Source organism: Canis lupus, chromosome 32 (genome assembly GCF_048164855.1).
Source record: "Canis lupus baileyi chromosome 32, mCanLup2.hap1, whole genome shotgun sequence".
NCBI lineage: Eukaryota > Metazoa > Chordata > Mammalia > Carnivora > Canidae > Canis > Canis lupus.
In genome coordinates this window covers 19,736,598-19,763,317 of record NC_132869.1, presented here as the reverse complement: position 1 = coordinate 19,763,317, position 26,720 = coordinate 19,736,598, and the positions used below count along the sequence as shown (strand labels likewise).

Below are 26,720 nucleotides of genomic sequence, written 5' to 3'. Positions count from 1 at the left end.
AAAAACTGTTTGGCATTTAGGCATTGCTGTTACAAACTTAGAAGACACTCCCCTAATATTAGTGAGGTTTCTTGTCAATATTATCTCTTTGTTCTTAAAGAAGCACAATTAATATTTTCAAAAGTACTGACAATTGGCAGAATAGAAAAATAACATCCAATTCTTACACAACCAAAAATGTTTCTCAAGTTTACCCAAGTAGAACTTTCTTATTTCTAAACATAAAAATTCAAATAAGTATTAAGATTTCACAAATAAGAAGGCTTACCAATAATAATTAGGATGAGTGATCATGTATGCCATACAGATTTGAAAATGTAATTCTAATTTTACCAGGACTTTGCTACACTAGTATTTTCATTATTATTTGCCTTCCTCTCCCTTTTCAGATAATCCTGAAAAAATTATAAACTGATTTTTCAATGAGTAAGAAATATAATGTGTCCTTTAGTAGTGAGCTTGCTAAATTAACATTTTATCTAAATCTTAAATATTCCCTCAAGTAAAACAGGAGTGAAAGATACAAGTTTCTGAAGAAGACTGGTGGCATTACATTCTGCCCCTATCTGACATCATATTCTGCCTTAAATAATATCTAGTTAGTAAATTTAACACTTTACAAACTTGAAGTGCACTGGAGATGTTGGGCTAAATAAAACAAAACAAAACAAAACAAAAAATTCTAAGGTAGAAGCAGAAGTGTACCCTAGACAAAGCAAATAAACAACTTGAGTGTATGAAGTAACAGCCTGAGTTACCTGAGCCTTTGCACGGAGCTTCCTAAGCTGACCAACTCCTGCAACTTTCAACTACTCCCTTTGGAAATGCAATAGATACTCTGTGGAAATGGAAAAAAATTCTTATCGATTAAACTTCATTCCTAATCTTAAGTTTAAAAAAAAAAGTAGCTACAAAGACATTCTCAATCTTCTCAAAGGAAAAAAACTACTAACTAGAAAAATACAGCAAAAAGTAAATACATAAAAAATTGCCCCTACCACCATAAACAGCATACATCAAAACTAGTGAATTATTCAAAGCTGCAAATCTTTCAAAAATATTTACTAAACACTTTGCACTTCTTTTTAAAGCAATTCCACTTTAATAGATACTATAAAAACCATCAAAGCATGCAGAAGCTTGTTTGAATTTGGCAGGTCTTTGTATCTACAGATAGGTATGCCCAAGAATGTTCTAAGTATACGACCAATCTAGTCCTCTGTGGTCAGGAGGATGAACCTCCAAATGCAAAGGTCACCTTTTCAAAGCTAGATCTAAATCCCTGTGACTATTATTAACATAACTTTGCTGGTGAGAGGAAATTCCAGCAGTGATTTATCATTATTAAGTAAAACATTAAAGTCATCCCTTAACAACCAAAAGAAATCATTTGGTCACATTACTCTGAAAAAAAAAGTTATTTCAAAGAATAAAAGAACATTTTTCATTTCTGTAAGTCAACTGTTCACCAGGGAACAACAAAAAACCCCTCAATATTAATTCAAGAATGGCTTCTTGGGACAGCCTGGGTGGCTTAGCGGTTTAGCGCCGCCTTCAGCCAGGGCATGATCCTGGGGACTTGGGATCGAATCCCACATAGGGCTCTCTGCATGGAGCCTGCTTCTCCCTCTGGCTCTCTCTCTGTCTCATGAATAAATAAAAAATCTTTAAAAAAAGAAAAAGGCTTCTCAACCAGGTAGGAAACCTATAAGCAGTATTCTGGTACTATTGTCTGGTAGCAAGATTGCTCCTAAGTAAAGACAGAACCACCAACACAATATTCCTCCAATTTCTTTAACCTACTTGCTATGTTCTTCTTTTGCCTATTTCTACTGCAACTGAAATGCAACCATTTTCTCTAGCAACACCTACCCTAGTCATTAGTTCTCTTTATCCATTTACAGCTCTCCCACCTTCCCTCCCTCTCCATGGCTTCAGCAAAGTGGAGGAAAGGAACCTGCTCAAAGGATTAAAAGGAAAAGTAGTAGTAGTAATAATAATAATAATAATACAAGCAATCAGTATTAACTGAAGTCTTTAACGTGGTTACAATGTCACTCAAATATAAAACCTGTCACATAAAAACAAGTGACTGACTAACCTGAGACTGACAAATGAAACAGGAAGATGGGAGTGTGTACACATGAACACACACACACACGGTATTACACAGCTATAAAAAAGATAAGATTGTGTAATGTGACAACATGGATGGACCTATAGGGTATTATGCTAAATGAAATAAGTCAGATGAGAAACGCAAATACTGTATGATTTCACTCACATATAGAATCTAAAAAACAAAAACAAAAAAACCCCCAAATGAATAAACAAACAAAAAATAGAATCATACCTGTAAACACAAAGAACTGATGGTGGTCCGGGTGGGGGGGCGGTTGGGGATGGAGAAAATGGGTAAAGGAAGGTGGGAGATAGGCTTCCAGTTACAGAATGGATAAGTTACAGGAATTAAAGGCATAGCATAGGGAATGCAGCCAATGATATTATAATAATGTTGTACGGTGACAGATGGTAGCTACATTATGGTGAGCAGAGCACAGTCTATAAATCTGTCTAATCCGTATATTGTATACCTGAAACTAATGTAACACTGCATGTCAACTACACTCAAATAAACCGTAATAAAAACAAACACATACACAAAATAGGTGACTAAATCTTGAATCCTGAGAAAGTATGACTGCAGTCACATTTTTCTTATTTAATGCATGAGTAAACTGAATCCTTCCACTTGACTTGGCAATTATTTATTGTAACAGAAAATTTAGGCATCTGTACATTGCTATAAACTTGTACTAATTAAAGGCAAATTAGGTATATGTAGATAGTGTGGTTGTATGCACATATATACATTTACAAATAAACTAAATGTTTAGTTTGCTTTTTCTATCCACATAAGAGTTTGAACTTGATGCTGCATAATGTGATCTAAATTTCAGTAGTAGTTAAAACTTTTAGAGAAAATCAATAGCTCTACTATGCAAAATTAACTTAGAAAATAAAAATGCAAAAATAAAAGGTACCTGCTGTTGCTTGAAATCGGGCCTTTTTTTGATAAGATTATAAACGGTCACATATTTCATATATAGTACGTAGGCCCTTTCCTCATCACGATCTAATCTGCTTTCTTCTGCTGTCTTGAAAATCTTCAGGGCACTCTGTACATAACTTTAATTAGAGAAAAAAATAATTAAAATACTTGACACATGGTGGAGGGAAATCATGTTTAAGGTCTACAGAGAATCTTGGTAACATGAATTTCATAATTTAGATTCGCATTACTTTGTAACCGATACAAAGTTAGATACGCATCTGGATGCACCTGCAAATTCCCCTAGCCTACAAATAAATACTCCTGCTTCCGAATAGTTGTTTATATAACATCAAACTGTTCAAAACGTGGGCAGCCTCGGTGGCGCAGCGGTTTAGTGCCGCCTGCAACCCACAGCGTGATCCTGGAGACCCGGGATCGAGTCTCATGTTGGGCTCCCTGCATGGAGCCTGCTTCTCCTTCTGCCTGTGTCTGCCTCTCTCTCTCTCGCTCTGTATCTCTCATGAGTAAATAAAATAAAATCTTTAAAAACAAAAACAAACAGTTAAAATGCATTGAGCCCAGTTTTAAAAGATTTGCTATGATGCATAATCCTGAGACAAGTGGTCCTTAGGCAGCCATATAATAGTTATACTGTATGATTTTTTTTAAAAAAAGATTTATTTATTTGAGAGAGAGAGAAAATGAGCAGGGGGAAAGGGCAGAGAGAGAGAGGGAGCAGTCAATTCCTCACTGAGGAGGGAGCCCGACTGGGGGCTCAATCCTAGGACCCTGAGATCATGACCTGAGCCAAAGGCAGATGTTTAACCACATGAGCCATCCAGGCGCCCCTTTCATAGTCTACCATTAAAAATCATAACTCCATACCATTTATACTGAAGTAGGGGAGCTAAAAATCTTTATTATTTTAATGTTAAAATACTTTTCAAATCTCCTCACCCCTTACTATGTTGTAAAAATCTCCCCACCTAAAAATCCAAAAAACAAGGGACAGGGAAAGGGAAAGGAATTTGATCTTTTTACTTGGTTAAAGTTTTCTACAAAATGACCAAACTGTACTCTGATTCACTGGTCCTGAAAGGAAGAGAGATTTTTTTTTTAAGATTTTATTATTTATTATTTGACAGAGAGTGCACAAGTAGGTAGAGGGAGAGTGAGAAGGAAGCTTCCCACCAAGTGGGGAGCCCAATGCAGGGATCAATCCCAGGACCCTGGGATCATGACCCAAGCCAAAGGCAGATGTTTAACCAACTGAGCCACCCAGGCACCCCAAAAATGAGACTGAAAGCCTAAAAATAAGTCATCTTAAAATTCAACTTTGGTAAAATATTTGAAGAAGCTGTGGCATTCATTCTAAAGTCATTTGCCTGCCTAACAGTCTTTAAAAATCAAATTAATAAAATAGGCATTTCTGCAAAAGGAATTCAATCACTGAAGACTAAAGTTTTAGCAACCTGGCTATAGTACCAGTGCTTATATATAATGTGCTTTATCAATAACTTATTTTAAATAAAATAATAATTTATATTTCCCATTGCTTCCTATTTAAAAGTCATTCAACAAAAGTTTTTATTCTTAGATTTTTATTTATTTTTAGAGAGCGTGTTTGAGAAGGTGGGAGTGGAAAGCAGGAGAGGGAGAGAGCGAGAGAGTCTTAAAGCAGGCTCCATAGGGGGAGCCAACTCCTTGTGGGGTCCAACACAGGGCTCAATCTCACGACTCTGAGATCACAACTTGAGCCAAAATCAAGAGTCAGACACTTAACGGACTGAGCCACCCAAGCACCCTACCAACAGGAGTTAAACAGAGCTGCTTTCTCTGTTATCCCATCAGTATTACCAATTTAGCTCAAGAAGTAGGCCAATGCTTCTCATTCTTTCTGTCCCTGAAAAAGATCTCTTTTCTAACAGCCCATTTTGCCTACTTGTAATGGTTAGAAATATCAGTTCATTTTGGGATTTTCTTTTCTGACCTTCTTTAAAGTTCCTACTATTGTCTCCTCTTCATCCCTGATGTTTTGTTTTCTTTCTTTCCACTTTCTATTTCCTTTAGAAAATGACTCATAAAGATGTCCCTGTGCATTCATAGGTCTCTTTAGATGCCTCTTCACAGGTTCATTTGGGATCATACATATTGTTTTTTAGAGCCTCCCATTTATGGAGGAATCAAGAAATACCTCTTTTCTCTGATTTCTAAAATCTGCCTGACCCAAGCCATGGCTGGCTAAATCCACCTTTCTTTCTGAAACCCTTATTTCCAACCTTATTCATAATGTATTTACTTGTTTTTCTCCAAATCTTCTTTGTCAGTCAAAATTAATTCAGAGGAAAAGTTCTGCTATTGCCTTTTGTCCCTTAACAGAGATAGAACTATCAACAAGTTAACAATTTTACTAATACCTCGTTTTTAGCAAAATTACTTCCAGTAAATACCAAAATACCTAGATTTCTCACTATTATATTTTAGCTCAGGACGGATCTTGTAGTCATTACTAGTAACATATCATCTCTAGCCTCTACCTTACTCAGCAGGCAGATGGACCATGTCTTCAAAAATAAAAATACATAAATCTCTAGATTGAAAGTTCATGTCAAATTGGCACAAATTAATACTTTGCTAAGTATTAGACAAAAAAATGTTTCTCCTCTTTCAATCAAAGAAAGACTATGCTAGGGTCATATCTTACATGTGAAATATACAAGAATAAAAAGGATCTTTAAATAAGTGTATCTATACAATTTTATAAAAAGACATTAACTGTGGCTAAATCATTTCTGTAGAACCCCTGCCTTTACCTCTTAAACTTATAATCGGATATACTGTCTGGAGAACAGAAAATATGTATATTAGCAGAACATATATATATATTATATATATATATATATATATATGGTTAAGAATTTCTCTAAGGAAAAAAAAAAGAATTTCTCTAAGGAGGTCTTACTTTATTCTTGTGATGATGCCATTTTTCAAATAAACTTCAAACTGACTACTTATCTAACTCATTTAATATGGGAATGAACTAAAAACTTATGATTCAGTGAAACTAGCAAAGAATACATACTTCTTTGTGCTTATTTTCTCTGGTTTAACTTCTGTCTTCTTATTGAGGTCTTTTAGTGAAGAACTGAGGTAGAGTTCTTTAGGAACTGAAGCCACAGCAGGCATGATGAATAATCTTTACTTTTCCACTTTGACAATGGATGGTGTACCTTATTAAAAGTAGTTCTTTTCTGAAACAAAATGAACATAATTTCAATTAACAACAAAATAAGTGAACAGTAAAAAACATAAAAGTTCTACACCATATCCTTTGTTAAAAGAGTTAATTTTAAGTTATCTTACGTATTCATTTTGGAAATTCAAGATATTCAGGGTATCAATTATTTTTTTCAAATATTCATTTAACTAAATGAATTATTTTATCACTTCGCCTTAAGTATTAAGAATCTTTCTTGTTAAAGGAATTAACAGAGTAAGAGCTTTTACATTTTCTACTGGTAAATCTGCATTAATATATAGATCACAAACAGAAGTTTCATTAAGAAATATTTCCCTTTCTCATTGATAATACCAGTTAATAAAAAGAAACAAGTTGGTGGAGGATGGGGAGTAGGCAGGGCCACTTTACATGGAGCCAGAGATATATGAACAGAATATACCCAAGTAGTTTGGTTTACTCTAAAAAGTTCTTTGATGCTTCATTACATCCTTTGTTCCTCTTATGCTCTGCTAAGTTCTAAGAAGATGGAGAAAGTAGTAAACAAAATAAAGAAGAGGAAGAAAAGCTGAGTATGTATCAATTAAGCTGTGTACATGTGCAGGAATGCACATAGGGCAGATCAGGAGCAGACATCAATGAGGAGTCCTGGCAAAATCATTAAGTGTCACAAATGAAAACTTTAGAGGAACTCAATTAAATTTATACCATTGTCTACTGCTTTGAAGAACTAATTACAATTCAAATAAATATAGGCATACCTCATTTTATTGTGTTCCATTTTACGGTTCTTTGCAAGATACTGCATTTTTAATAAACTGAAGACTTGTAGCAACAGTGCACAAAGTCTCTCGGTGTCATTTTCCAACATTTGCTTACTTCTTGTCTCTGTGTTACATTTTGATAAAGCTCACAATATTTTAAACTTGTTTACTATATTTGTTATAGTGATCTCTGATTAATGATTATGAATGACTTGCTAAAAGCTCAGGTCATGGTCAATATTTTTTAGAAATAAGGTACTTTTATTTAATTTTTCAACTTTGATTCCAGTTTAGCTAACATAGTGTTATATTAGTTTCAGGTGTACAATATAATGATTAACAATTCTATACATTAGTGCTCTTTCTGATAAATGTACTCTTTACTCCATATTACATATTTCACCCATTCCACCACCTCCCCATAGTAACCATCAGCTTATTTTCTATAGCTAAAAGTGTGTTTCTTGGTTTGTCTCTTTTTTCCCCTTCATGTCTTAAATTCCACATACGAGTAAAATCTTTAGTGTATTCTATATATAGTATCATGTTATCTGCAAATAGAGAAAGTTTTACTTCTTCCTTACCAATTAGAATGTCTTAAATAATTTATTTTGTTGTCTAACTTCTGTGGCTAGACTTCCAATATTATGTTGAATAAAAGTGGTGAGAGTGGACATCTTTGTCCTGTGGGTGTTCCATAGATGGCCTTTATTATGTTGAAGTATGTTTCCTCTAAACCTACTCCGTTGAGAGCATTAAGAATGGATGTTGTACTTTTTCAAATGCTTTTTCTATGTCTATTGAAATGATCAAATGTTTTCTATTTTTTCTTACTGATGTAATGTATCATGTTGATGGATTGGAATAATGAACCACCCTTGCATCCTGGGAATAAATCCATCTGATTGTGGTGTATGATTTTTTTTTTTAATGTGTTGTTGGATTTGGTTTGCCAGTATTTTGTTTAGGATTTTTGCATCTATGTTCATCAGAGATACTGGCCTGTAGTTCTCTTTTTTTTTTTTATGTCTTTATCTGTTTTTGGTATCAGGGTGATACTGGTTTCACAGAATAAATTTTGAAGTTTTTCTTTCTCTTCTATTTTTTGGAATAGTTTGAGAAGAATGGTATTAATTTTTCCTTAAATGTTTGACAGAATTCACCTACGAAGTCGTCTGGTCCTGGACTTCTGTTTGTTGGGAGTTTTTGATCACTGACTCAATTTCCTTGTTGGTAATTGGTCTTCTTGCTTTAGTTTTGATAAGTTATATACTTCTAGGAATTTATCTAAGTTGTCTAATTTGTTGGCATATAATTTTTTATAATATTCTCTACAACTGTTGGTATTTCTGTGGTGATGGTTGTTATTTCTCCTCTTTCATTTGTAATTTTTGTGTATTTGGGTCCTCTCTTTTTTTTTTTAGTAGCCCTGTATTGCTAAACACTTCCCCTTTGAACTGTTTTTGCTGCATCTCAAAGATTTTAGACCATTGTGTTTTCATTTTCATTTGTCTCCATGTAATTTCTGATTTCTTCTTTGATTTCTTGGATGATTCACTGATTATTCAGTAGCATATTATTTAACCTCCATATATTTGTGCTCTTTCCAGATTTTTGTGATTGGTTTCTAATTTCACAGTGTTGTCAGAAAATATGCATGGTATGATTTTGATCTTGAATTTGTTGAGACTTGCTTTGTGGCCTAATATGTGATCTATTGTGGAGAATGTGTAGCCTGATGTTCTAGGATGGAATGTTCTGAATACATCTGGTAAATCGATCTGGTCCAGTGGTCATTTAAAGCTACTGTTTCCAGGGTGCCTGGCTGGCTCAGTTGGAAGAGGATGTGATTCTTGATCTCGGGGTCATGAGTTTTCTATACCCAAGCTGGGTGTAGAAATTACTTAAACAGTTAAAAAAAAAAGTAAAATAAAGCGGTTTTCTTGTTGATTTTGCTTGGATGATCTGTCCGCCTATGTAAATGGGGTATTAAAGTCCCCTACTGTTATTGTATTAGTATTGATTATTTCCTTTATGCTTGCTATTAACTGTTTTATGTATTTGGGAGCTCCTTGTTGGGTGCATATTTACAATTGTTTTATCTTCTTGTCAGATAGTCCCCTTTGTGATTATTTAATGTCTTTGTCTCTGTTATAGACTTGTCTTAAAATCTACTTTTTGTCCAACATAAAGAATTGCTGCCCTGGCTTTCTTTTGGCATTCCATTTGCACGGTAAATGTTTCTCCATCCCTCACTTTAACCTCTTTCAGTCTGAAATGAGTCTCCTATAGGCAGCATATAGAAAGGTCTTGTTTTGTTTTGTTTTGTTTTTTATTCATGAGAAACAGAGAGAGGCAGAGACACAGGCAGAGGGAGAAGCGGGCTCCTTTCAGGGAGCCTGATGCGGGACTCGATCCCCGGACTGAGGATCACGCCCCGAGCCAAAGGCAGACGCTCAACCACTGAGCCACCCAGGCATCCCAGGTCTTGTTTTTTAATCTAATCTGCCACCTATGTCTTTATTGGAGTGTTTGCTTCATTTACATTCAATGTAATTATAGATATGTATTTACTGCCATTTTGTTACTTATTTTATGGTTAATTTTTATAGATTTTTCTCTTATCCTTTCTTTTCTTGCTCTCTTTCATGGTTTGTTGGCTTTCTTTAGTGATATACTTGAGTTCCTTTTTCTTTGTTCTTTGCATATCTATTACTGGTTTTTGATTTTTGGTTACCATTAGGTTTATATATGCCATCTTCTGCATAGCAGTCCATATCAAGTTGATGATCGCTTAAGTTTGAACCTATTCTTTACTCCTCTTCTATCCCATATTTTAGGTATATGGTGTTACATTTTACATATTTTTATATTTTATGAATCCCTTAACTGATTTTTACAGAAATATTTATTTTTACTGCTTTTGTGTTTACTTTTCATACTTTCACGGTCTTTTGTTTTCCACTCAATGAGTTCCCTTTATTTCTTGTAGGGCTAGTTTAGTAGTCATGAACTCCTTTCAGTTTTGATCATCTGAGAAAGTCTTTATTGTTCCTTCTTGTCTGAATGGTAGTCTTGATGGATAGAGTATTCTTGGCTACAGATTTTTCTTTTCAGCACTTTGACTGTATCCTACCACTCTCTCCTGAGCTGCAAAGTTTCTGCCGCAAAATATGCTGATAGCTTTATGGGGTTTTCCTTTTTTCTCTTCTTTGATGATTTAAAATTTTCTTTTATTACTACGTTTTGTCATTTTAATTACCATGTGTCTTGGTGTGGATCTCCTTGCATTGAATTTTTGGGGGAGAATCTCTGTGCCTCCTAAATGTGAATATCTGTCTTCTTCCCTAAGTTAGGGAAGTTTCCAGCCAATATTTCTTCAAATAAATTTTTCTGTCCCCTGTCTCTTCTTCTTCTCGGATCCCTATAACATGAATGTTATTACACTTGATGGAGTCAAGGAGTTCCTAAGACTATTCTCAATTTACAAAATTTTCTTTCCTCTATTTTGCTCAGCTTATTTTCCATTACTCTGCTTCCAGGTCATTAATTCATCCTCTGTTTAATCTATCCTGCTACTTATTCCGTCAAGCGTATTTTTAATTCATTTATTGTGTTATTGGTATCTGATTGGTTCTTCTTTTCTTTCTTTGTTAAGGGTCTCACTGATGTCCAAATCCAGTGAGTATCTCTGTGACCATTACTTTAAATTCTCTATCAGGCATATTACTGAGATCCATTTTGGTTAGGTCTTATAGTACAGCATAATAAGCATAACTTTTATATGCACCAGGAAACAAAACAATTCATTTGATTCTTTTTCTTGTGATACATTTTAGTGCAGTGGTCTGGAACTGAACTCATAATGCCTCCAAGGTATGCCTGTAGTTACGTTAATGTGTTTAAGAAATTATCACTTTTTTTCCCTATCACTTCACTATCTTAATGCTCTTGATTTTACTAGTACACTTTTATTAGATGAATGGTCATCAATAAATATCTAATCCTGAAAAGCTGAGTAAGGTACAACTTATGGAGAAAAGGCATCTGTTCACTTTTGTGAAAATTGAAAGGTGCTCTGATTTGCTTTGATTCAAGTCACGTTTTGTATTAAATACGAATACTTTGTGATTTCTTGAAACTCATCCCTTCTAACTCCATGAAATTAACTCACTGTCTTAGTCACCAAACCTAGCTATTTTTCTCTAAATGTTACATTTAGTTAACATTCAATTTTTTCCATCTATAGTTGCTCTATGTATCTACAAACTACGTTTAACCACTTTATTTAGCAGTTGCATATCTATGCGTTTAGAGACAGTGATCTCATATATAAATACCTTCTACACTTTTCCCTCCACTCTGTGTTCTGTGTCTAAAGCTAATAGTGATAGCAAAGGAAAAAAACTTCTGGATCACACCATCACTCCCAAAAGGATCAACAAATGTTAAATATGTCCTTCTAGTTAGATAACTAATTCATCAACAATTCATCTCCAAACCAGCTAAAAGCACCCACTAAGTAAAGAGTATGACAGGAATCCATTGGACTTCCTCACAATTATAGAAACAAGAGCATCATCTGAGTATCTTAACTTGCAAAAAACACTACACTATGTGTTAAAGATATAATGGGTTTATAAGACATGGTCTTTGACTCTCAGGATAAACAGTTTAACCACAGACCGACCACCTCTCATTCCATACCTACCACATTCTCACTCCCTGCCTATTCCCCCCAACTCTGAGTGAAAAAGCAGGAATACATATAACACCAGTTGTATAAAGTTTAAAAACAAACTAAAATGAACAGTTCCCTAAGGATACAAATGAGGTAAACCTATAAAGACAGATAGAAGGGATCCCTGGGTGGCGCAGCGGTTTGGCGCCTGCCTTTGGCCCAGGGCGCGATCCTGGAGACCCGGGATCGAATCCCACATCGGGCTCCCGGTGCATGGAGCCTGCTTCTCCCTCTGCCTGTGTCTCTGCCTCTCTCTCTCTCTGTAACTATCATAAATAAATAAAAATTTAAAAAAAAAAAAAGAGATAGAAAATGATAAACATAAAATTCTATTTCTGGGGAGCCAGAAGATGTAATCAGGAGGCACATGCAAGGAGCTTTAGGGATATCAGTAAGGTTTTAATCCTCAAGTTGGGTGGCATTTTCAAAGGTGATCACATGGTAATCATTTTATTATACTGCTTTCTAACATATAAAAGAATATAAGTAACATACTTAACGTATTTCATAAAAATTTTATTTTTTTAAAGATTTTTATGTATTCATGAGAGACACACACACAGAGAGGCAGAGACATAGTCAGAGGGAGAAGAGGGAGAAGTAGGCTCCATGCAGGGAGCCTGATGTGGGACTCGACTGGATCCTGGGATCACGCCCTAAGCTAAAAGCAGATGCTCAACCGCTGAACTACCCAGGCTTCATAAAAATTTTAAGGAAAACTATTAACTATACTGGCTTCAGCTTGGGTCATGGTCCCAGGATCCTGGGATGGGGCCCTGAATCAGACTCCCAGCTCAGTGGGGTGCCTACTTCTCCCTCTACTCCTCCCCCTGCCTGTGCTTTCTCTTTCTCTGATAAATAAATAAAATCTTTAAGAAAAATAAAAATTAAAAAAAATTTAAAATATATGTGGAATATTGGAAGAGCCTCATACATAAAACTTCTGGAATACAGACAGCTTCCGTACAGTGATATAAATGGAACCAAGAGCAGAGCACTAAGGAATAAAGAATTGTAAACATACTGCAAACAACTTAAAAAAAACAACAACCTGGCAATAAAAAAGAGAATGTTGAGATACACTGGGATGTTGCTCCAGGAACATGATTTCTACTGGAATAGAAGAAGCAACAGTTGAGGAGAAATACATACTAAGGTAAAGCACAGTAAGGTCAAGAAACTAACTCTTTGGGAAGGTGTTTAAGGAGATATGTGGTAGAGGCAGGGGACACTGGAGTTGGGACTATTAATGAGGGCCAGAAGACAGTAAGATTAACAGTTACAAGAGCTACTTTTGACTCTTCTGCCCTCAACTAGTTCAGCAAGATCTGAAGCTTACTTCATTGATCGAAAGCCAACATTTGCTCCCGGTTCAGGCTACCTCTTGAAATGTAATTCCCCAAAAGCCCAACCACTTTTTGATGGGGATACTACCAAGTGTACTAAGAAAGGGACTAAAGCCAGAATTAGGTAGATTAGCCAGGTACCAGTCAGATAGTATCTGTTTTTCCAATTCTACCCTTCATTTGGGTCACAAGTGCTATTGGTCTAACCAAAGGATATATGTTCAAAATTCAGAGTCTATTTTGTTGATTCATGACAATTTATGTCATTTTTATCGGCTGGGAAAAGAAAAATTTATCAGCTGGGAAAAGAAAGCTATTGATTTTAACCTCCTAAAATGAAGGTCTAGAATATATGTTCAGGTGAATCTATATCTCATGATTACCTTTAAAGCTTGGATCTTTGGAAAACAGGTCATTTAAAAACTACATATGCTACCTAGGTAACTTAAAATAGTAAACTATTAGCTATCTCAAGGTTAAATTCAAACATTCACATATACCCTGCTGTATAAAAGACATTGTGTTTCCAGGAACTCAAAGATTAGATGTGATCCCCTTACCCAAAAAGTTAAAAAAAACTACTGTGAAAGAAAAAGTTGTAAGCAGTGGTAATAAAACACAGTAAGGTAGCCAACTATAAAGAGTTACAAATAATGTACAATAAGAAAAATTAAGGAAGATTAAATATGACCAGAGGGTTCTTGGAAAAGACAGAATTTATGTTAATCTTGATAGAAGGCTTTTGATAGAGAAGAGGTACTGTATGAGGGGGAAAAAAAGAAAGTAAAGAACATCTTTGGGAACTAGGCAATACAGACAAAAAACAAGGATCTACTAGACAGAAAAGATTGAAAAAATAGCCTGGGAACAAAAAGTAGAAGGCCTTGAATGTCACAATAAAGCAGTTACTTTGTTTTCTAAAGGTAATAGAGAGCCATAAGGTTCTGAAGAGGGTTATATGATCCAAACTGACAACACTACAGAGTTAGACTTTAAGAGATAAAGAAGACACCAGCAATCTATGATAATGATCCTAAGGAAAGATGATGAAGGTCAGAACTAGGACAGAAGAGATGGAATGGAGGAGGCAGACACAAGAGACGTTGAAAGGTAGAGGACTTAGCTAACGATTAGACACGTGGAGGGAAAGTACAGGGATGATTATCATGACAAAGTTTATATTGACGGTTTCTGAAAGACTATCCTTTTTAAAAGTTAATTTTTCTAACATTAGTGGATTTTTTAAGATTTTATTTTTATTTATTTTTTAAAAATATATTTATTTATTTATTTGAGAGAGAGCGAGCGAGCGAGCGCACACACGAGCAGGGGAGTGGGGGACGCGGGGGGCGGGGGACAAGCAGACTCCACGCTGAGCATGGAGCCCAACCAGGGCTTGATCTCACAGCTGAGATTGTGACCTAAGCCAAAATCAAGAGTTGGATATTCAACTGACTGAGCCACCCGGATGCCCCTAAGATTTTATTCTTAAGTAATCTCTATATCCAGTGTGAGGCTCAATCTGACAACCCGATATCCAGAGCAGCATGTTCTACTGACTTGAGCGAGCCAGGCACCTCTGTCCTTATGTAATTCTGAGACTAGCTGAAATAAATAAAATTTTCTCTGATAATGTCATCAAAGTACCACAGTTGTTTTCATTTTCATTCACAAAATTATAGAAGTTACTGTCAAATAAGATGCTTAGTGTTAAAAATACTTACAGCATTGCCTTAATTGCCATTTGAGCTTCTACAATCACAGATTTCTGCAGAAGTCAAAGTACAGTGTAAAGAGTATTTTTCCCTAATCAAATGAGAAAGCAAAGAAGGATATACATGCAATTTAAATCTATGTGAAATTTAATGTGTTAAATTCTTGAGAAGTCATTCTGCTGCATATAGCCTTTTTTTTTAAGGTTTTTTTAAAAATTTTTATTTATTTATGATAGTCACAGAGAGAGAGAGAGAGAGAGAGAGAGGCAGAGACACAGGCAGAGAGAGAAACAGGCTCCATGCACCGGGAGCCCGACGTGGGATTTGATCCCGGGTCTCTAGGATCGCGCCCTGGGCCAAAGGCAGGCGCCAAACCGCTGCGCCACCCAGGGATCCCCTGCATATAGCCTTTTAAGAGATCTCAAGAGACTGACATAAAATAAATTAAGGCCAGTATGACTGAATGAATTCACAATTTATTTTGGCTACAACAGTAAAAACAAGGAAAAGAGCAGCAGCAGTTTTTTGTTGTTACAATAATCCCACTGATACTTATAAAAGAATGTTCAATAAGTACAGAACTCAATTTGTAGAATCTACTTGTTTAGATCTAGCACTAAATATAACATATAACCTATTAAACTATGTCATGCTTCAAAAAGGATTGTAAGTTAAAATAAATAACACAAAAAAGTATAGGTGAGAAAAATTAAAGTTCTTCTAAGAAATTAATTTTCTTAAGATGTGTAAATCTGATAAGATGAAATACTTAAGCTTTAGTGACACAGCAATGCTCCAGAAGTGAAATCTAGACAGTATTGACAATAAGTTAACAATGGGGGGGATGGCATAGTATTCCCCCATTCTCTTTATGACATCCTTCTGATTCTTCCAAAGAGAAAGAGTAGAGATAGATAGTCTTCCATGGAGTGAAGACTAAAAAGTAAAAAGGTGAAGACTGAGGTCTGTGATCATTCAAACTGGTCCTGATAACTAGGGCTTCACACCAGACACTGCCTAGGTCCTTGGCAATGCTGAAAGGAAAGCAAAGTTTGTCTCTGTTGGAAATCTATCATCTCACTCCACTTGTGCCCTTCAGAGAGCAACAGCACTCATTATATCTTCTGACTACCTTACATTTCATATAATCTGTTCTATAATCATTCTAGTTTAAATGCCACAGACAAGTAAGTATTCATGATGTGTTTTAAAGTAATCCTTAAGTATTAAGAAGGCTTGACCCTTTCAAGAATTAGTCACTGCTAAAACTTCTGGTATTTTCTGAGCATCTACATGTCTAGCATTGAGCTAATAACTGTGAGAGCAGTGTTTTTTGTTGTTGTTGTTTTAAGATTTATTTATTTGAGAGAGAGGAGAGAGAGAGAGGGAAGGAGGGGCAGATAGAGAGGAAGAGAGAGCATCCCAAGCTGACTCTCCACTGAGCACAGAGCCAATGTGGGGCTCAATCCCACCACCCTGAGGATCATGACCTGAGCTGAAATCAAGAGTTGCGTGCTTAACTGACTGAGCCACCCAAGTGCCCTGAGGGCAGTGTTTTCAAATCCATGAAAAGGTCACAAAAAAAAAAAAAAAAAAAAAGGAAGAGAAAATATCAGAGCATGCCACATATAGCAAGATTAAATATTGTTTCAAGAAACTTTAGTTTTTGGTTGTGTATGTGTATGCATATATCACTGGGTTGAAATGTAAAATGTAGTTTTTACTATAGGTTACAACTAAAAAAGTATAAAAGTTCTGCAGAGCAATGCTACTTCAAGTGTGGTCCACAGACCAGTGATAGTTGGGGAATTGTTACCAGTGTGTGATAAAATAAGAAATTTATGACAGAGGTAAATCAGTTAAGATGAACTTTTTATAGTAGCAAGACTTTCTCTGAGAAGAAAGCAGTCCACTGACTTATACTCTGGTTCAAGCTTCGAACCTATAACATAGACTAGCTACTTTGAGTGACACTGCTATAGGGGATAAAGAGATACCACAGGGTTTCTGATCCAAATCTCTTAGTTTAGTTACGAAGATCAAACTAATACTTCTTAAATAATAAGCCAACAATTAATTGCTATACTGTATGTTAATATGTGACTCCAGTCACTGTGAAGTCAAAAGGAGGAGAAAATTCGATGTAGCTTTTTCCAGCCTACAGTGCACTCTCTTTTTGATCTCTCTTCCTTCAAAGATCAACTTAAGTTCCACTTCTTCCATCTTTAATTGCCCCAGTTTTGGGGAGTCCATTTCTTGGTCTCAATTGTATAGTATGTGTAATCTATGTCATTACTATACATAAAATATAGTATTTTGACCAAATGACAATTATAACTAGATTTTAAGACCCTCATACCTCATAAGTATGAAGTGCTCATGATGACATGATAAGGCAGACAGAAACTATCCCAAAGGATAAGATTTAGCTATGATTAAGTGAGAAAGGAGGGCATTCCAGAAAAGGAAATCAGTAAGAGCAATGACACAAAATGAAGTAGTATGAGAAGACAATGAGAAAAATAAGGAATATTACAGGGATTACAAATCCTTCTCAATTTATGACGGGGGTTATGTCTCAATAAGTCCATCAGAAGTTGAAAATACTGCTCAGTCAAAAATACATGTAATACACCCAATCTAATAAATATCGTAGCTTAGTCTAGCCTAACTTAAACATGCTCAAAGCACTTCATTAGCCAATAGTTGGGCAAAATCATCACAAAGCCTATTTTATAATAAAGTGTTAAACATCTCATGCACTTTATTAAATACTGAAACTGAAAGACAATATTGGAATTGTATCAGTTGTTTACTCTCACCATCACAAGCTGACTGGGCACTGTTGCTCACTGCCACTGCCCAGCATCACAAGAGAATATAGTAACACATATTGCTGCCTGGGAAAAGATCAAAATTCAAAATCTTTAGTACAGTTTCTACTGTACTTCATTTTAACAACATTATCATTCTAACAACATTATAAAATTGAAAAATCCTAGGTCAAACCATTTTAAGTTGGAGACCATCAGTACAGGGAAATAATCAATTAGATCAAGGGATTACAAGTACATACATATTTTCTTTACATGTCAATACTCTGACATGCTAGATCCCTCGCACCTACCTCAGTCCTTACAGTAAACACTTAATAACTCTTGGCTAACAACAAACTATATTATTAGGTAGGGAGATGGAGTCCTATTATGGAAGACCTTTGAAGCCATCAAGAATTGTTTATATTTTATTCAGCAGGCAATAAGCCAGTTCTTGAAGGGAAAAATGGTATCTCCAGGCAGGTCAAAGTGGGGATATGCAAGATGGATTTGAAAGAAATAGCAACAAGGAATACTCTGGATAAGAATAATTAGCAGACCGTTGCAAAAGAGAACACAAAAAGGCAGAAATATTCTTTTGTGACAGATCACCTGAAACAAAATTTTCTCTTGTGTACACACTATACAAAGACTGGTGGTGCTATCAACAACAACAAAAAATACTGTAGTTTAAAAAACTGATCAGTTTACAGCAGCATTCCTCAACCTGAGCACTACTCCTATTTTGAACCAGATAAAACTTTGTTGTAGGAGGCTGCCCTGTGCATTGTAGCTAATATTTAGCAGCATCCCTGGTCTCTACTCACTAGATGCCAGTAGTATTCATCTCCCTCAAGCTGTGACAACAAAATGTCTCCAGACATTGCTGAAAATGTCCCCTGGTGGGTAAAATTACTCCAGAATAAGAATCACTGATTTATAGGAAATTTTGAATATGTATGCAAAAAAAGCAACATCTAAAGATGCCCTGATAGAAATGTAAATATGTAATTAGAGATTAGGTCCAAAGAGAGATCAAACAAATATTAAATCAACTATTGAGACATTAATGTTAATTTTGATAATCCCTATTGTTTTGGGAGGTAACAAAGTACTGACACTTAAATGATATATTTTTTTCTTAAATGATATATTATCCAGGATATGATTTAAAATCATCTGATTTTTTTTACTTTTATGTATGCCTTAAAACTTCTATAATAGTTTTTAAAACACAGTATTATTTATACTAGTAACTAAAACCAAGAGAATGGATCAACAAGGAAATGATATCATTTCTCTACAATTGACAAGACACTTGAAGGGCTTGGTGGGGTGGAAGATGAAGGGGAATGTTCCCAAAAGAGAAAAGAAACAGACTGAAGAAAAACTAAGAAAGTGCAATTATCACAGAAATCATAGAAAACTTCAAAGAATTTTAAAAAGTTCTTATAATGTTTTTTTAAAAAAAGAAAAGTAAAACAACTAGTCCTAGTTTTGAAGATTGACCTTATAAACTATCTTCTTCATTTAGAGTACTTATATCTATTCAAGATACAGTGTCAAGAGCTATAGGGAATATAAAGAATATACCTTCTGGGGCACCCAGGTGGCTCAGTCAGTAAAGTGTATCATTTGATCTCAGCTCAGGTCTTTTTTTTTTTTTTTTTTTTTTTTTAAGATTTTATTTATTTATTCACGAGAGACAGAGAGACAGAGTGAGAGAGGCAGAGACACAGGCAGAGGGAGAAGCAGGCTCCATGCAGGGAGCCTGATGTGGGGCTTGATCCTGGGGACTCCAGGACCACGCCCTGGGCCAAAGGCAGGCACTAAACCGCTGAGCCACCCAGGGATTCCCCTCAGCTCAGGTCTTGATCTCAGGGTTATGATTTCAAGCCCTGTGTGTGTGGGGTCCCATGCTGGGTGTGGAGCCTACTTTAAAAAAGAAAAGAAAAGAGAAGAGAAGAAAAAGGAATATACTTCCTAACGAAGTTTCTACCTCTTAAGATGTAGGATAAATACACAATGTTAATACAAAGCAAAGTACCATCATATAGGTACTAACAAACTATGCCAAAATCTATAGCTTTTATTAAGACTATTCCAAGGAAAAAAAAAGAAGGGTAACTTTTCCATAATAGGTGTCTACTTAACATTTATAACCTTAATCCATTTCATATATTCTCTCCCTCTTTGTCTCAATTTTTTAAGCATATGCAAAATAGATGAGTAAGGAGCCAGAACACAGTACATAAGGAAAAAAAAAAAAAAAAGACATGGTTCTCATTCCTAGCCATACATTAGTATCAGCTACAGAACTACAAAATACTGATGCCCAGAACCCACTTCTAAATAATTAAACCAGAATCTCACAGAATGGGACTTGCACACAGGTATTTTTTTGAAAGCTCCTTGGGTAAATTCTAACAAGCAGTCTAGACAGAAATCCATGGACATAAAAAATGGATAAAAATATATTACTAGAAGTAGTGAAACAGTATGAAGATGACAATTAGGTTCTAACTGAAATCAACCTTTTAAGTCATATAATTTCCAATATATCAAAGTTATGAGAAATCATTATCATTTTTAAAATTCTGTAACTGGAAAATTAAAATAAAACCTTCAAGATTCTTAGGCCGATAACCTTTTTTTTTTTTTTTTTTTTAAGATTTTATTTATTTATTTGAGAGAGAGGTAGAAGCAGACTCCTTGCTGAGCAGAGAGCTGGCTCTGGGGCTTGATCCCAGGACCCTCAGATCAAGACCTGAGCTAAAGGCAGACACTTAACCAAACAAGCTACCCAAGTGCCCCTAGACCCATAACTTTTTAAAGAACTATTTAATTTGTTTTGTAATTGGTATTACAATGTGTAACAATTTCATTTCACTATATTAGAAAGACATGCAGATTCACATCATTATTTGTATTCTTAAGCTTTATATTATGAAAGCATTGCAGGACTTAGTCTCATTCTCCATTTATTATCACATGACTTTGGGCAAATTCCTTAAATCCTGGACACCACCACTGCCACTCTTCAGTTTACTTTCATCTGCAAAATGGGAACAATTTGTCTGCTTCTGCAGAGTTCTCACAGGTATCAAATGAAGAAGCCCACAGAGAAAAATGCTCTTTAAAAAGTATAATGCGCTATGAAGATACAAAGTATTACGGTTAAAGAAATCAGAAGTGTACCTTATTCTGCATCTACTATTAAATCCAAACATTATAAATACAACTTTATCAATAAAATTACAGTAGTTTAAAGATGGCCAAAAATTCTTTGATGTTCTTCTCTCCAAAAAGAACTATCATTTGGTGGGGCAGAGGCCTCTGACTGCTCTAATAGAAAATACTGGAAGTAATCCCGTGCCAATTTTCTGGGTCCAAGCAAAAGAGAGAGCTTCCACTCTGTCTCTTCAAATACTTGCTCTTGAAACTCAAATTCATCCTATGAGAAGTCCAAGCCCCATGAAGAGGCCATGAGCAGGTGCTCCAGATAACATCCCCAGCTACACTCCCAGCCAACATCAACTGCGATCCATGCAAATGAGCCATCTTGAAAATCCAGCTCAGTTAAGCTTTCAGATGACTCCAACCCTAGCTACCTATCTAACCACAAATGCATGAAACTCTAAGTGAGGCCCAACCAACTGACTCCAGTTAGCCCAGAGAAATATAAAAGACAAAGCATAATAGCTTGTAGCTACTTTTTAAGAGTGATTTGTTATATAGCAATAGGTAATAGGGACAATAACCAAAATTTTTTTAAAAAAAATGTTTCCTGGGGCAGCCCCGGTGGCGCAGCGGTTTAGCGCCGTCTGCAGCCCGAGGTGTGATCCTGGAGACCCCGGATCGAGTCCCACATCGGGCTCCTTGCATGGAGCCTGCTTCTCCCTCTGCCTGTATCTCTGCCTGTGTCTCTCTCTCTCTGTGTCTTTCATGAATAAATAGAATCTTTTAAAAAAAAATTTTCCTTAAGTATATCCAACTTTATTAGCAACTCATACTTGATGGGCATATTTTTTCTTTAATCTCTACAAAAATAACTATCTTCATGTAGAAAAATTCAAAATGAAAATATAATGCTAGACATTCTATGGAAAAAATATGATGTGCTGTTTTTATTTTCCAACTGTCTTACTTTACAAAAGGCATTCATGATCTTTCCCAAAGTGTTCATATTAATAAACAAATAGCCATAATAATTAACAAAGGTCAAGTAAATAAAGATAAATGCTAGAAAGACATCTTTAAAATGTTTTTGTTAGTTGTTCTCAAAGAATACGATACAATCCTACATACTTTTGTGCAATGAATGCATATTTATGTGATTAATAACAAGTGTTTTTTTTTTGTTTTTTGTTTTTTTACTATTAGAGTGTTCTTACTATCTAATTTTAAAGATGCACCCAGTGTGTCACAAGAAAATGAATACACATTTCAAGGCAGTCACAGCAATAGGATAAAGGCATAGCACAACCTACACCACCTTTCAGATAAAATGGCCCAGTACTGTAAAGTCATGACAAATTATCCAAATCCATCAGGAAAGACATTCAACAATGAACCTTAAGCAGAATCTGTTGAAATGCAAAATCTGCTTACATAGCAAAGCGGCAGAGCAAGCCTAGATTTGGTACAGTTCCTTAACTACTACCACTTGACATCTGTAATGGCTGCACAAGAAGATATACCAAACTAAAACTGCTTGATTCAGAAACAGTAACATTCCTTTCATCTGAACCCCTCGGGGTGCTTAACAAATATTAAATTCCTTCAGCTAAATATTTTGTTAGTGATTAAATGACTTGCTTCAAGGTCACAGAATGAACTGTAAAAAGAATTAAACCCTAAAGTGTAGTCTGCAGCTTTATGTATAAGTGAACATCACTGCGATTGGGTGCTGATATTTCCAAGGTGGAGTGGAGGTGAAATTAACTTTTCCCACAGCTCTAGGAGAGGTCACATTTTTAGCAAAGAAAAGCTTCTATTTGGGGAAGTCATGGTTTTAATTGATGAGCGTATAGGTTCTTTAATCTCATACTCGGACTTCTCTAAAACTAAGTTTGACTGGGACGGAAAAGGGGCTGGGAAACACTCTGAGGGGTTGTATTAAAGGCCTGGGATTGTAGCTCGGTAGCAGAAATTTAGAAAACGGAGGCCAGAGGAAGGAGGTCAAAGTCGGGTCTAAGTGTCGTAGAAGAAGGAGGAATGGTCAGTGCCACTTTCTAAGACCGGAAACCCTGAAAAAAACTACACGAAACTCCGTGGACAACCCTAGGCAGGCAGCGGGAAGGACTCGAGGTTGGGCCCTTCCTCTGAAAGCCGATTCCATATTCAGGGTTGTCCCGCCCCTATCCGCGGACAGGACTGTCTCCCGGGTGACCAGCAGCTTGTGAAAGGAAAGGGGTCTCAATGCAGACGGCTTCCCGAGAAACAAAGGCCAGGACCCAGACCCACACTCACCGTGGCGCCGGGAGCGCTTGACTAACGCCGGCCTCCCCTCCAAAGGCCCATCTTCCAGCAACTCGAAGAATTCGCCTTCGCTAGTCCGACGGAAACCAGCCCAGCTCATCCCTTTTTCCCAGTTTGCACTGCGTTGCGACGCGTCGCGTCTTCGACGTCACGGAGGGGAGGGGCTGTGCGCGCGCGCCGGTGACTGCTTCCTCTTCCGCAGTCCTGCTCGAGCTAGGGAGGTGGGAGCGCTCAAGAGGGTGTTTGGGAAAAAAAAAAAAAAAGAGGGTGTTTGGGGTGGGCGGCGAGGGCGGGCCCAGGCTAGATTGAGCTTCCGCGAGCCCGCCCGCCCGCCCGCGTCCCCAGCATCTGTCCGGCCTTGTTCCGCCAGCGTGCTGTTGCTCGAATCCGGGCCTTTGCCGAGGAGGAAGCAGCTTCTGTGCCTCTTCCTACGTATTTTACTCTTCAGATTGGAGATTTGGGACTAGAAAAGGGATTGGGATCCCCTCAAATTCTGGCTGAAAGTTTACCGTCCTCCGAAGCTCGCCTCTGGTCAAAGAAGGAACACGGTCCTAAAACACATTATACGTACACACGTTTAACAGCAGTTAAAGGCCCGGTCTTTCAAACACAAGAGGTCTGAACTTTCTCACAAGGTGATCTTTGTACTCTCCCAGAGAAAAGTGAGTGAATGTTCCAATTCTATGTAAAGTTGCGTGGGTGGAGTCGCTGGCCGTTGGTCACTAAGGCCCCAGGGACAGTCCAGGTGTCTCATGGGTGGAAAAACAGGAGGGGGAGGTCTAGTAAGTGCCTTCAAGTCAAGGTGTATGTTAGGGGTTCAATAAATTTGTTTTTTTTTTTTAATATTTTATTTATTATTTATTTATTTAAGTCACAGACAGAGAGAGGCAGACACACAGGCAGAGAGAGAAGCAGGCTCCATGCACCGGGAGCCCGACGTGGGATTCGATCCCGGGTCTCCAGGATCGTGCCCTGGGCCAAAGGCAGGCGCCAAACCGCAGCGCCACCCAGGGATCCCGGGGTTCAATAAATTTGTAAGGAAGAAATATAGTGCTCCACATATAGCAATCGTTTAATGAATGTTAATTTCCTTTCTATTACAATGGAATACCAGCAAAAATATGGTAGCTCTTTTACACCTAAGCTGTCCACTGTTTTCCCCAAAGACTTCAGGCTGGTCTAACATGAAGTGCACTGTATTCCCTAGAACTAGCTAGCCTTAGCACATTTTTCGTAACTAAAACAATTGCATCTCTTTTGAAAATGGATCTTAGGAAAGGAAGTTGGTTGTTGGAATTTATTGTGTGTTTTGCTTTTTTTCTGCTGAGCACCTTGATGAATTTAAGTATTAACAAGCAAACAAAAACACCAATCCAGAGCTGAGTCTGGGAGTAGGAACCAAAGACAGGGAGAAGAATGTGAAGTTCTCTGAAGGCCATCTCAGAGGGAGGACACCAGGAATGTGAGGTGACAGGAAAAGAGAAACCATAAGAATGAAATAACCAATGAAAAGAGTCTTTTGGGGCACCTGGGTGGGTCAGTCAGTTAAGCTTCGGCTCAGGTCATAATCCCAGGGTCCTGGGATGGAACCCCTCACTAGGCTCCTTGCTCTGAGAGGAGTCTGCTTCCTCTCCCTCTGCCTCCCTTCTCCCCCCCCCCCTTGTGCTCTCTCTGTCAAATAAAACCTTAAAAAGAAAGAAAGAAAGAAAGAAAGAAAGAAAGAAAGAAAGAAAGAAAGAAAGAAAGAAAGAAAGAAAAGAAAGAAAGAAAAAGAAAGAAAGAAAGAAAGAAAGAAAGAAAGAAAGAAAGAAAGAAAGAAAGAAAGAAGACTCTTATGGTGGAGTAGCAGAAAGAGATTGATAAATAGGACTCTTTAACATTCACCTAAAGTTATTTTTGTTACTCTAACTGCTCTAGTTCCCCCCATAAGTGAAATTTCCCCCACTTCCTTAAAGTGTCAGTCAAATTTGCTTGAGTTTTTCTTCAAAATGAAGGAGAAGTTCCACATGTGATTCAACAGGTGCAGAAGAAAAACCAGGCACAAGATGAGAAGATGATTCCAAAACTGAACTACGGTGATGAAAGCAGGAAAAAACAAAACTTTTCTAGGAAAGTCACAGAAACCAGGGGATGGGCTTTGGACTTTTCAGTATTAGCAGATGAGGGTGCTTATGGAGCAGAGTTAGCTTGATGAAACTGTTTATTGAATTGAATCATAAACCCTAGCTCTTTTTCACATTTCTGTTGTAACAAACCAAGCAACAGTATCTATGCTACCCAGAATCTAAGTAATGAGTCACTAGTTGTTTAGAAGGGATGGCTTGTATTTGGTCATAGCGTTAATTTCTTTGCCATCCAGAATAAGCAGTAGTCCAAAATTTACTGAACCTGGTTCACCTTCCATCCATTCAACAAGTATTTACTGAATGCATGTTCTATGCCAAACATTGTTTTGGACTTGGGATATAAAATTCCTCCTCAACACAGAGCTGACTTAACATTCTAGTGGAAGAGACATAATAAGCAAATACATATATACCATGTCAAGGGTAAAGGACCAGCAAAGACAGTGGTAGTTTTGATGGGATAGTCAGGGAAGATCTTTCTGATAAATAACATTTCTATAGAACATTAGATTTTCCTTACAGATGTAGTACTCCGAACACAATACTACAAATGGTGACATGTGTGGTTTTATCTCAACAAAAGATCGTTTTCAGTCTGTTGACACTATCACAAAATGTTCACCTACTTGACAGAGGTCATCAAAGAGTTACTTAAACTTCTTAAGAATTGTCTCTGCAATTTTGTCATGCTAACATTAATTGGCAAAAGCAAAATCTTATTCAATAGACACAGGAACTGTTGCGCTATAAATGTATTGAATCAAGATCATAGAATCAACACATATGCTTAAGTCTTTTCTGCATTTTTCCAGAAAGCAACTTAATAGTTTTAGCTTAAGGAAGCACCTAATTTAAAGTACATATTTCTTTAAGTAAAACTTTCAAAAATATTTCTGCAATGTATTCATTTATATGCAACTTATTTCATTCATATGATTCCGAACTATCTAATATAAGTCATTTATGGGAGTAAGGGTATGATTTCTGATAGCCTGTTTACTTCCTCCAAATCATAGGTAAATATATAATACATACACAGTATTTTTCAAACTTTGGCATTATCAAACAACATGTGGCCTGAATAATCACAAAAAAACACACAGTACAGCGATGCCTGGGTGGCTCAGCTGTTGAGCACGTCCCTTCGTCCAGGACGATCCCGGAGTCCTGGGATTGAGTCCCACATCAGGCTCCCTGCATGGAGCCTGCTTCTCCCTCTGCCTGTGTCTCTGCCTGTCTCTCTCTGAGTCTCTCATGCATAAATAAATAAAATCTTTAAAACACACACACACACAGAGTACAGGCCCCAAACAAAAATTTACAGACTCAGAGCTAACCAAATGCACAGGATCCCTCAACCACTCACCAACTCATGGAGAGCTGTGCCTGGGCTGGCACACCTGGATGCACTTTGGGAAATGTTCTGGAAGAAGGATCC

General features: G+C 36.8%; 1 protein-coding gene across 2 annotated transcripts in view; it reads right to left on the bottom strand.

Moving 5' to 3' along the window:
• The window catches only part of USP8 (ubiquitin specific peptidase 8), a 66,336-nt gene extending 42,970 nt beyond the window's left edge, over positions 1-23,366 (bottom strand). For both annotated transcript variants that reach the window (XM_072808477.1, XM_072808478.1), the window contains exons 1-3: positions 23,148-23,366; positions 6,138-6,306; positions 3,045-3,189 (exon numbers count right to left, since the gene is read on the bottom strand). In XM_072808477.1, the coding sequence (XP_072664578.1) occupies positions 3,045-3,189; positions 6,138-6,241 (249 nt within the window). In that variant the 5' untranslated portion in view covers positions 6,242-6,306; positions 23,148-23,366. The remainder of the gene's footprint in view (positions 1-3,044; positions 3,190-6,137; positions 6,307-23,147) is intronic.
• Positions 23,367-26,720: the final 3,354 nt, after the last annotated feature.